At 37.4% G+C, this 12905-nt stretch overlaps 1 protein-coding gene across 1 annotated transcript in view; it reads left to right on the top strand.

The window, feature by feature from the left end:
• The window catches only part of LOC121439283 (obg-like ATPase 1), a 123905-nt gene that overhangs the window by 64421 nt on the left and 46579 nt on the right, over positions 1-12905 (top strand). The window contains exons 6-7 of the mRNA XM_041639757.1: positions 7870-7950; positions 8257-8354. Of these exons, the coding sequence (XP_041495691.1) occupies positions 7870-7950; positions 8257-8354 (179 nt within the window). The remainder of the gene's footprint in view (positions 1-7869; positions 7951-8256; positions 8355-12905) is intronic.

Genomic DNA, 12905 nt, shown 5'->3' with positions numbered 1-12905 from the left:
CAAGTGTCCCAAATATTAAGTTCATTTGAGACCAGACTATTTTAGTACCATCAGTTTGTATAACATATGAGACAGAAGTAAATTTATGTAAGAACTGATAACAAAAGGCTAGATATGTCACTGGTTTATATAAGGGGGTGTTGGTGTGCGCACACATGCACACGCGCATTAGAATGCTTTCTTAGGATACACAAGTTTGATCTCAAGCATCAAAAACAGTAGATCAAAAGTGGGACTTGGTGGTACACACCTGCAATCCCAGTAGTTCAAGGTCATCTAGGATTCATAGTTTCCTGTCTCAGAAACAACAGGAAAAATTAAAAATAAAAAGTGAGACATAGGAGAATCACAAGTTGAGGCTTGTCTGCTGAGTGAGAAGTTGTCACAAACAAATGACAGCAGAGAGCTAGAGCCTGATGGAGAGATATCATGGCTTCTGAGTGTCAGCTGGGCAAACCGAGGACCTAAGTTTGTATCCTCAGCAACAATATAAAAGCTATGTTTGGTGAAGAGCAATCAAGGAAGATACCCAGCATTGACCTCTGACCTCCACACGTATTATACATAAAGAGAAAAAGAAATACATAGCAATGCTATGTTACATATGACAGAGAAGCAGTTAACCAAATATGTCTACCCATTCACTTTTACTTTCCCAGTAGCCTGCCAGACACAGGCAGGATTTTTACGAAGACGAGCTGCTGTCCCCATGAACGTGACCTCCCGCAGGTCTTAGTAGTATCTGGCTTCTCTGTCTGTTCTGCTGCAGCTGTGTCCCTGTGCTTTTTCTGTGCCTCCATCTGCTCCTTACTCCACCCGATGACCATGTCCCTCACTCCAGAGGTCAAGATGAAGGTCTGTGGACACAGGAATTCTTTCCATTTTACACCAATCAAGCCTGAAGCCTGCTTACTCCTCTTATCCACAGGAAACCTTATACTTCTGTTTTTTCTTCTCTTGCATTTAAATGGCTTTTAGATATAATTTATATACTTAAATATTCGCCCTCTTAAAGTGAACAATTCAAAGGGCTTTAGTATATTCATAAAGTTGTTTTTGTCCTGAGCAATACTTTCTTCCTTTTTTCCTCTACAGATTTTTTAAATGTTAACTAAAATTATTGGGTGCAGACATGTTCTGATAGGATTCTTTTCATATTCTTCATTATTTGCATATACCTTCTGTTACATTCTGAGGACAGAATCTAAATTCTAAACACAAATCTATTTATATTTTGTGTATGTTTGTGCATATTGCTGAAGATAGTTTCATGCAGTGTTTTTAGTATTCCTTCATTTTGACCGCCACTAATCACACGGAATCACATGTGCAATTTTTCAGTGGTAGTTGTGTCATTGTTCAGAAAACTGGAGGTTTTGGAGGTTTTCAGGTTTTTTGTATTAGGGATTCTCAGGGGCTTTGTTTTGTTTTCCCCAAACACAGGGTTCTCTTTGTAGCTCTGGCTGTTCTGGAATGCTCTCTGTAGACCAGGTTAGTCTGGAATTCAGAGATCCACCTGCCTCTGTCTGGGATTAAAGACATATGCCACCATGCCTGGCATGAACTAGCTTTTCAACAGTTCCAAGAGTTTTCATTGTCAAGTAAAAAGTTTTGGGCAGGTCAGGCTATGGTGGTGCACATCTTTACTCTCTGCACTGGGAGGCAGAGACAGTGGATCTCTGTCTGTCTGTCTCTCTCTCTCTCTCTCTCTCTCTCTCTCTCTCTCTTTTGGTTTTTCAAGACACGATTTCTTTGTAGCTTTGGAGCCTGTCCTGGAACTAGCCATTGTAGACCAGGCCGTCCTCGAACTCCCAGAGATCCGCCTGCCTCTGCCTCCCAAGTGCTGGGATTAAAGGCATGCACCATCACCGCCCAGTTCTAAATACTCTCCTTAGTAGCATTTATATCAAAATTTTTATTTATTATTATTGTGTTTGTGTGGGTATTCATGTCACAGGGTGTCCATGCAAAGGTCAGAAGACACCTTTGTGGAATTGATTCTCTCCAAATACCTTGTAAAAGTGGCTCTGGGGATGGAATTCAGGTCTTTAGGCTTGCAGAATCATCTTGCTGACCCAATTGCATTTTCTTTAGTATTCTTCTTAAAAACTTCTAAGAAAGTTATTCATATATACAGTCTTTAATGGTGCTAATCGCTTTAACAGTTACAAATATTTTGTCTGCACCCTGCTTGTCATCAACTCTGTAGCTTATGTTCCTCCCACCGCCACCCCATGAAACTGGAGGGATATATATATATGTATGTATATATATATATATATATATATATATATATATATATATTTCTGTTCTGTTTGTTGCTTTCTTTCCCTGCTAATTTGGATAAAAGCAGTGAACAGTAACTGTGCCACAGCCTGCATGGTTACTGTTCATGGCTTGAATTCAGCCTAGCTCAGTTTTTCAGAGTTAGGCAGAAGACAGTGAGTTTCCTCTGTCCATAATATGGATGACCTGACCTTTGGCCTATAGAGGTTAGTTTCCAGTAGAGTTTTTGTTTCTTTGGCAAATTTCATTAGCACCATCTTAATTGTTCACATTTCTACCAGAATTGCAGTCTTTACTCCCAGCAGAATAGCCCATTGAGATCAATTTACAGAATCCCAGGGTTTATCTAGCTTGTAGATGATGCTGATTTTTGGTTTTTTGAGACAGGGTCTGTATATAGACCTCGCTGACCTATAACTAGCTCTGTAGACCAGGCTGGCCTCGAACTCACAAAGATCCACCAGCCTCTGCCTCCTAGTCCAGGGAATAGAGGTGTGCACCACCATGTGGGTCACAAACCTCATAACCGAACATAAGAGAATTGTGAAAATGTTTCAACATTGAAAGGCTTCTAGTGTGTGGTGACCCAAAATTAGTTGATGGTTAAACATGTAATAGTGTTCCTGACAGCGTTTGCCTGTTTGATTTTAAAATTGTTGTTTGACTTGCTGGCTGAAGTTGTATTTTATTTTTTAATTATTAAATGAAAATTTTGTGCTTGGAATGAAGACAGAATTTCCAACAATTTCTGAAATAGCCCTAAACATACTTCTGCTATCTTGTGCTTGTATTTTTGCAAAGGACCTTCTCAGCACTGACAGCTTGGAAAACAATGCAGGTGCTGAACATTCTGTGGCATCAAATGTTTAGCCAGTATTTAGTTCCTGATGTAGAGTAAACACATTTTACTCTAGTTCCTAATAAATGACAATATTATATGCATGCAAAATGGTTTTAAAATAAATTCTTTATGGTTTATTATCAGTAAATGTTTGGTTCATTTGCATATTTTATATAGCTGTATATACAGGGCCATTAAAAATTTGCTCAGGTGTAAAGGGGTTATTAATGGATAAGTTTTAGGAGCCCTGCTGTAGCCTGCAGCTCTGAACTCTTTCTCATCTCTTCTATAAACTGGTTCCAAAGACTTAGGAACTACATGGTGAGGCAGTCTTGTGCACTGATTACTTTTCTTGCTGCTGTAGCCAAAACCCTGACAAGAAACAATGTAAAGCGGGGAAGAATTTATTTTAGCTCTAGTTGGAGAGTTAGTCTTAGTCTATCACCATGGGAAAGGCCTGACGTAAGAGCAGCTCCAAGCCACACCCACAGCAGTAGGAGGCTACTTGCTCATAGCTCTATGCATCAGGAAACAAATATAGACAGGACAGAAAGCATATCTGGGGTCTAAAACCATAAGACCTTCTCCCAATGACCCAGTCCCTGAGCTAGACCCTACCTTCTGAAGTTGCACAGCCTCGACAGCTGACTGGGAACCAGGTGTTTAAGGATGTGGACCTGTGGGAGACAGTTCACATTTCAGTCATAACAGCTCTCCTCTTGATATAAAGTTTTTCCCTATATGGTCACATCCCTGTCTGTGGTTCCAATTCATTGTCTAATTACAGATAAGTTCTAAATTTGTGTCTAGCCTTGATCTATCCTCTGAGCTCCAAATGAGTATATTTAATTCCTGACTTGATTTCCCTTTGATTTTTTTCAATCAAGGTCATGCATCTAAAACCATGTGCAAGAGCACTACCTCAAGCCCACCTTCCTCCCTTGTTTCTTAGTGTACTGTGCTAGCATCAAACCCAAGACCCTGTGTATAATCCGTCATTCCCACCCAGCTACATCTCCACTTTCCCTAGTTGACCCTTTTTGTTTCCATACTTAAGCATATCTTGTTAGCTCTAAGATTTAGTATACTTATAAAACTGCAAGCTAATACAAAATTCATATGACAAATTTATTCTTTTGTTTTATTTTTGGTTTGACTTGGTTTGGTTTGGATTTTTGAGGCAGAGTTTCTCTTAGTAGCCTTGGCTGTCCTGGAACTCATTCTATAGACCAGGTTGACCTCGAACTCAACAGTGATCGCCTACCTCTGCCTCCTGAGTGCTGGGATTAACGGTGTGCATCACCATTGCCTGGCAAGTTTATTCTTAATTGTTGGGACCGTTTGGAGTCCTGGCCTCTAGCTGCTCTTCCCTGCTAGAGATATTCACTTTCCTTCTGATTTGAGTCACTGAAAGCTGTGTCAAAGTTGTTTACCAGCTCTGCTTCATGAGCCGGGTTGCCTTGGCCTTGAGGATCAGAGGATAAGGTTTTCACCTGTTGGCCCACCTGACTGTTGGGTGTGTAAGCCTCTGTGGGGCTATTGAATAGGGGGCTTCTTACCAGTTACTAGAGGTTTATGTCCCTGTCTCTCTGTCTGTGTGAGTCTCTGTGTCCAAAGGTCGACCCCTTGCCCGAAGCTTGCGAACTGTGTGGTGTGCATAGAGCACAGACAGGCGGTGTGCGCTGCCCTTAATAATGCACAGAATATACTTTTAAAATGAAATGTTAGATGGTTACAAAAGCAGTCCAGGTTCATATTCCAAAATCTGTATTTCTACATAAGATAGGAAAGGTATATGAGATCATGGGCTCATCGGTTAAGAGCACTGGCTGCTTTTAGGAAGAACCTGAGTTCAGTTCTTGACACCTCTTTTGGTGGCTCACAATCATCTGTGAGTCAGGTTCCAAGAGATCTAGTGCCCTCTCCTGACCTCCATGGGCATCAGGCACACATAGCACACAGACATATATACAGGCAAAGCATTTATATTGATAAAAAGAAATACTATGAAATTCGAGGGACTAAGGAGATGGATTTTTCAGTGTGTAGGAATATTTGCTGTTCTCTCAGAGTACTTGAATTCAATACCAGCCCGACTGTCAGGAGGCTCACAACTGCCTATAACGCCAGCTCCAGGGGATCCAAAGCCCTCTTCTGACTTTTTGGGCAACTGGACACAAACTGACACACATGAATAAAAATTTGAAATACGAAATCTCAAAATGACTTAAATGTATTAGAGATCTAATACAAAGGGATTAGTAATGTTTTTACTATGTGCTCATTTGCTGAATGTGGGTAAAGTACATACACTTCAGCTAAATAAATGTATTTAACTGAAAATCATTATTCATTTTTATGTATTAATATAGTATATCTATTAATATGTATGCTTATATACAAGCATAAGGGAAACATTTACTTAGCCTATTATACATTTTATCTCATGCCCTTTTGGTCTAATTAGAAATTTTTTAGATAGGTTATAACATTTAAATTTCTTAATTAAAATTAATTTTTCTTTTATATAAGAAAAGAACACACTGTTAATATAGCATCTACTGGTTATTTATGTGAAATAATGTTATCTGATTGCAATCTACTTCTGTTTTGTCTTAAGGTAAAACCGGCATGTTTTAGTAACCTAACACATAACTGTGGCTTCTAAGGAAAATACTGTTGGTGAACTTCACGTATGATTTAATACTCTTTATGTAAAACTGTAGTGCTCCTATAGTCTGAAGGAAAAAGCTGGAAACTAGTGCGCTAGTGCTTCTGTGTCTGAAGCAAGAATCTCACTACTTTTAAATGAAGAGCAGCCCTGAATTCCTTCACTGGTGGTCAGCCCTTGAGAGACCCTTTGGCTTTGTAAAAGTGCTTATTGTCACAGAAGTATTTTATACTTTCATATGATTAAAATTAATTCCCTCCCTTATTTTTGAATTGGCTTTCTATTGTCTGGTTTTTTTTAATTGGAAAAGATTAATGGAACGAAGTATAAGATGGTACCTCTGTTTCTTCTTTTGTATAATCTTGTTGCGTGTCTCTACATAAGCTGTTCTGGCCACTCGTCACAGTAACCAGCTGGGCCATTTCACCTGCTGGAGCCATTAAAGAGGACTCTCTCCCCCCAGATTAATCCCCTCCGACATTAGTTTTTTGCACTGACAACTGCAGCAGGCATTCAGAATTTGCAGGTGGCCAGTGTGACGCACATAATTGCCTACAATTTTAGGCAATGAATAAAAATGGTCTACATTACTTGTCAAAGGTTGTATATGCAGTGCCAAGTGAGATCTATGGGAAGCCTTTTAGGGTTTAAAGAACAGTTAATAGCAAGGCTGCACAGGGCTTTTTTAATCATAATGCATTTGTAATATAGCACTTTGATCTTCTCCTTGTAGGAAATGGTATTGCATTAGCCACTTTTAAACATTTATGAGTGAAATTTAGTTGTAGAAGAGTAAAAGTGATTATTCTTAAGCAGAACATGTTAGATTTCATTAAAAGTTTTCATCTTGCCCCTTCCTTGTTAAAATCCATGGGAAGTCCTTTCCCTGGAGGGCTTCAAATCAGGATCTAAGGCTATTGGGCCTTTTTCTTATTTTTCTTGTTGGTAACAGTAAGATTTGCGAGGAAGGTATACTAAATATTGAGATAATTTATAAGAGGACATTTATAAGAGAATAACTGGTCGTGGTTAAAATACTCTCAGGAAATCTATTACTAATGATTGTGCTGCAACAAATTTTAAGAAATGAATATTTAAAACAGGCCCATAAACTATCTTTACAAAAACAAAACAAAACAAAACAACAACAAAAATTCCCCCCAAACAAAAAGCCCAGATGACTCTCAACTGTGCCTCTTCTGGTAGAGCTGAGTCTGACCTTTGGGACCTGAGAGCCTTTTATTAGCACCTGCTTGTAAGGAGAGCCTTGCCACACGCAGCTTTTAGATTCAGACCCACAGGGCTGATGAGGAAAGGCTTGAAGGGTTCAGTTTGTGTCACTTGCTGTTTGCCGTTTCCATTTCACAGATGATTAATCTTTCTGTGAAGAAAGGCCAGAGAAACAAAGCCCATTGGGCTCCTCCCGCAGTTACTCCTTCTGAATGCACACTGGCTTGCTAACTAAAAGGCCTTTAGATTTCCAGCAGAGAGAGATGTTCCAAAAGAGAATGCAGCTGGTTGGAGGTCACCAGTGCAGGGCTCTTGCCATTGTGTAATGGAGGCTTTGGCAGGTTGGGGTGGGGGAAGCACTAGAGAAGTGGCAGGGAGAAGGTGTTGTCAGAAAAATTAATTCATAAGAAAAAAGGTTTTGGTCAGTTCATTTAATATTTTGTAGAGTAAATAATCAATAATAGGTTTAAATTAGTTACTTTGTTTTTTCTTTATAAGGAAAAATATATTTTAGTCTCTCTTCAGCATACTCCCCTCCCATTTCAAAATAATATGTGGAATCACTAGATAATATGGACTCTTAAATTCTGTCTTTGATGTGATTGAATTATCTTGCAGTTTTTCATATTGTTATGTTAACTAATTTTGCTAACTTTGTACACTAAAATAATGCTTCATCAAGAGTTCATCAGGGTTTTTTTGAGATACAAAATATTGTTTGTGTGGCTTAGTTCTCCTTTCATTACAAAAGTTATTTTTATTTTGAGGATTTGAAACTTTTAGTACATAGTATCAAATGCTTAAGTGTTCATCTTGAGTTTTTTTCCTTGATCATGTACAGGATATAATGTGCAAAGTCAAATCCTGGGTTATAGATCAAAAGAAACCTGTACGCTTCTATCATGATTGGAATGACAAGGAGGTAAGTTGTAAATACTCTTGTCCGTTACTGCCTTTGCTTTGATTTCTTAGATAACAAAATGGGCTGCTCATTATCTTATATCTAGTAATATATACAGTTAAGCTTTGATTTCTGTTAGCTATTACAGATTCCTAAGCTTATATTTTCCTTTTCCCCATCTCTCACTTAAATATTTCATAACATCTAATCCTTTACAAACAAAGATTATAAAAAGGAAAATGTTTACTCCATTAGTGCTTATGTTCAATGTTTACTCCATATTTACTCAGCATTTGAAAGGGTTCTTTCTCTGTCTCCCACTCCTAGATTGAAGTGTTGAATAAGCACTTATTTTTGACCTCAAAGCCAATGGTCTACTTGGTTAATCTTTCTGAAAAAGACTATATAAGAAAGAAAAACAAATGGTAAGTTTTTCTTTGGATATACATATACATATCTATATATGTACACATATTGCTAACACAAAGCATATAGATAATATATATACATATAATATATGTGTATAATATGTTTACTATCTTTTCATTTTAAAATGTTGAAAATGATAAGAAAGTTTTGCTTCATGTTACATTTAGAGATGAGTCTCCTAAATAATTTGTTTGCACTAAGAGAACATTAACAAAACCGAATTAAATCAGAAAATTTTGAAACGTGCATGTTTGCTTATCCAATTTAAGTTATGTAAACATTGTTTGTTTTTTGCTACAAAATGAGACTAAAATGTTATTTGGTCAATAAAGTGTTTTAAGCCATGAATTTCTAGCCACACTGATACTGCAGGTGACCTTTAAACCTCTACTAGGGGTTATAGCTGGCATAAATTTTAAAATCCAGATTTAATAGTTTTTTTGGAAAAGCTAAACCTGGATGCAAAAAAGTCCCAGATACTGGCTTGAAACTTCCAAAAGGTATCAAAGTAAAAAACTGCGTTTAAATGTTGCCATTCTAATATGTAACTAAAATGTGCCAGATTTGTTCCTCTTCCTTAGAACTCTGAAGAGAGCTGTTGAGTTCAGGTGGGCATGGAGACCCTGGCTTCCTGCTTACTGTGGCTTCCCTCACTACCTCCTCAGCATGCTGTACTATTGAGTCATAGAGATAGATCAAAACTGTACAAGAAAAAGACCTGAATTCTCCTAAAATATATTGTTGGTTTCTCCCTGTACTTCATTAAGTACTTAGATGCACATGGTTTCAATTTTCCATTAAAAATTCTCATTTCCATATGATATCAAAGAGTGAGAAGGCTTTAAACTGAAAAATAAACATTCATAGACTGGAAGCCAAAACAATAATTAATGTCAGATGGTTAACTCCAATAAATCATTAGAATAAATTCTGTGAAATTACTGCAACTAAAAATGCCCTGTTGATATTGCTGTAAGACATTTTGTGTCCCTGATAGGAAACTGAGTTTAACCTCTTTATTGGCAATGTTCTAGAAAACATAAATTTAACATAAAAATGAAGTTCAGACTGGTCATTGTCCTCTAGAAAGTAATTAACTTTAAAATATAATCAGTTCTGTCTTGTTTCAAACTCTAATAAATTTGATGATTAATGTGTCAGAAATTGTTTTCTTTAAGAAAGGATTTTAAAATTTATTATTTGACTTCAGCTAATCAATCTTCTCCTGGAAGTATGAATGGTGAGTTTTCCTGAGGCTGAGTAAAACAATACAGACATCAAAGTTTACATGAGAAGGGATGAGTCTGTTTCCTTGCCCAAAGGGGCTTCTCACACCTGTATTTCAGTGATTACAGGTAGAACTCCCTGGCTCTAATTGTATAGTAAATACCATTTCCCAGACCCTGATGGTAGACAGACTGCTTAGGAGACGCCAGCCTGTGATTTAGCTGTCGCCAGACACCCCATGTTTTTTGCAAGACCAGTTGTGATGATGATATGGTTATAGCCCATTGAAACTGCTCTTGTCTAAATAACAAATTTTAATTTGTAACAACATAGATGTATGAATGGTTTTATTTTATAAAACCAAATTTTCGTAGGTTTTATGTATAGCTAATGATTTGGTCTGAGGTTGGGATATGTGTGTTGGGGGGAGGTGTCCAGATCTTGTGGAAGTTAGTGTAATTGGAGCTGAAAGATCAAAGACTGGGTAACTGAGTGATGTTCCAGAAGAGAATTTACCACATAGCCATTTTCTGTACAGTTTCTGCCGCCTGCTGTTCCTATTTTCCCTCAAGCTAGCCATTGACTACCCCCTGTGCATCCCTGCTCGTAAAACATGATTGAGGAAGTATTTGTCATGTATTTATGAGTGGGAAACACGGTGTGATAGGGAATGGCATCTACTGGAGCCAGAAAGATTGCCACTTTCCTTCCATTCAGCCACTCCGCTGCAGCTTTGAATCCTCTGTTTATGTAACGTAGCCTGCGTATTAAAGCACAGAATAAATTTTTATTATGAAGGATATGAGCACTAGGTTTCACCATTTGTAATGCTGCAAGCAGATGTAAATAGTTAAAGTCCATTTTAACTCCTAAATCCATTTGCTTCTGTTAGCATCTTGTTTTTTTGTTTGTTTCTAAGTCCCATTTGCATCAGTTGCTCCTTCACCAAAAAAAAAAAAAAAAAAAGATTTTGTTTCAAGGTTAACGTGTAATACTACTGTAGCAAATTAAGATTGATGCAGGAAGCAGTAATAAACATGCTCACGGGACTGGGAACTGGTCGGTGCTAAAGCACTTGCCTAGCCCTGGGTTTAGTCTCTAGCACCAAAAGGAAAAAAGTTTAAAATACACATTTGCACACACATCTATGCACGTGCATGTGTGCGTGCGTGCACACACACAAACACCTGTGTTTTAAATGTAGAAAGTTATTATTAGTGGTTAGGAAAGATCAGAAAAGGCCCGTGACTTCGGCTCCAGGAGGAAGACTATCTTCATTTTAGTAGGCCACATTTCTAGAGTGATAAACATTTTGGTTTCTGCCTAAAATTCACCATAAATTAAAATAGTGGCATGTTATCTTTTTATGCCAGCTTCTTTAAAAGAAGCGTGTGAAAAGATCAGGCTAGTGTGACTAGAGCACACTGACCTTCTGGAAGGTAAGAGCTAGAGCGAGTCCAAGTTTCTACTGCTTCAGCAGTGCTGGATTCATTCTCTCACTGGGTCCTGAAGAGAGGCTGATGTGGCAGCCGGCCTGACTGGCTGTGTTACGATCAGATGACAGCAATCAAGATACTGAGGAAGAGCCACAGAGACCACTGATAGTGTTACAAATGATTAAACAAACGTGTTTAGAAAGTTTTGTTGATTTGGTAGGTGCTAATGAGTTTTTTTAACAATTCATTTTCTAAACATGATCAGTTGTTACAGCAAGATTATACATAGTATTAATTTTCATCTTAGATTGCATGGTGAGTCATGGTGTCAAGCAGGTATGGGACATTCAAACTGTCAAACCACAGCTTAATTGGAGGTTTAAATTTCAATCTTTCACCTTTGCTGCTCTGTTAGTAATATATGCTGTCCAATTATGGAATCAGTAGAACAAACTCATCTTAGATATTTTTTACACCTAATAGCTACCAATTATGTTTCACTCTGTGCTATCCTGTCTTTACTGTTCTGTAAACTGTTGATGAGGGCACTTGGATTTTGTTGTTGTTCTGTTTTTGGTACCATATAAATATTTTTCTAGAAATACTAGTACATTTAAACTTTAAAGCATACACACTTCTTCATCGATCTTGGTTACTAAGCCATCACATTGAATGATGAGATTGTTTGAAGACTCATAGGTAGGCACCTGGAAATCTTCCCAGCTTTAGAACAGTCACAAACAACATGTCAGGTTCAGATTTATTATTAACCTTTATATTATTATTATGTATGATTCAAGTTTTTGGGTTTGGGTTTGGTTTTTGGATTTTCAAAGCAGGGTTTCTTTGTGTATCCCTGACTGTCCTGGAATTTGCTTTGTAGAGTGGGCTGGCCTTGAACTCAGAGATCCTCCTGCCTCTGCCTCCCCTGTACTAGCATTAAAGGCGTGCGCCACCACACTTGGCTTTGGTGCAGGTTTTTTCTGCCCAATTTCTTCTTTCGTTAGTTTTTTATGTTTGTTTACAAAACCAAAAATAACTTCACAATGATATATCTTGTGTGATTGCCTTAGGGGAAAATCATGGAATATATTTAATCTTTTCTTATTTTACCTTTACATTTTGCCTTTGTTTTTTGTTTGTGTATTCGAGAGTAAGTTTCTCTCTGTAGCAGTCCTGGCTGTCCTGGAACTGCATGTGCAACTCTTCCTGGCACCAAATTATTTTTTAATGTAAATTCAGTTTATTTATTTGCATATACGTGTACATGGTTGGTGCCAGGGCATGCTTTTGTCATCGGGTCCTGGAATGAAATTCAGGATGTTAAGCTTGGAGGCAAGTGTCTTTACTCACTGAGACATCTCACCAGCCTCTGAATTATTTTTCCATGTGTATTTTTGCATTTTAATACAATTTTCATGTAATAATATTTGTGAATTTCTGTTTTAATTTTTTTATTTATTTTTTTATTGTTGTTGTTCTTTTACGAATTCCAGATTGGCCTTAAATTTTAAGCAGTTCTTTTGCCTTACCCGCTTAAACACAGTATTTATGAGCCAAACTTCTGTTTGGTTTTCATTAAATGTTTTAGTTACTTTTTCAGAGATTTCAAATTCTTATCAAGTGGGATTAGTATATTAGTGTACATCATAAGAATGGTAATTATAGAACTGTGTCTTCTGTATAAACAATAGATGCATATGTGGAGGCCTGTTTGCACTTTGTTCAAAATGATTTATGGCTAATTACTTCTATTTGCGGGGTAGTTTGTTAATTTTTTTTTAAAAAAAAATAATACATTAGGAACATGAGTTGTAATTTTTATAAGCATCATCTACTAACAGAATTTTCTGAATGGTATAATTCATCAAATGCATAGGATTA

Source organism: Microtus oregoni, unplaced genomic scaffold, assembly GCF_018167655.1.
Source record: "Microtus oregoni isolate MIOR12 unplaced genomic scaffold, Mior012 000060F_ref0000265, whole genome shotgun sequence".
In the NCBI taxonomy this organism is placed as follows: domain Eukaryota; kingdom Metazoa; phylum Chordata; class Mammalia; order Rodentia; family Cricetidae; genus Microtus; species Microtus oregoni.
Note: the sequence above shows the minus strand (reverse complement) of the source record. Positions and strands in the feature narration are given on the sequence as shown.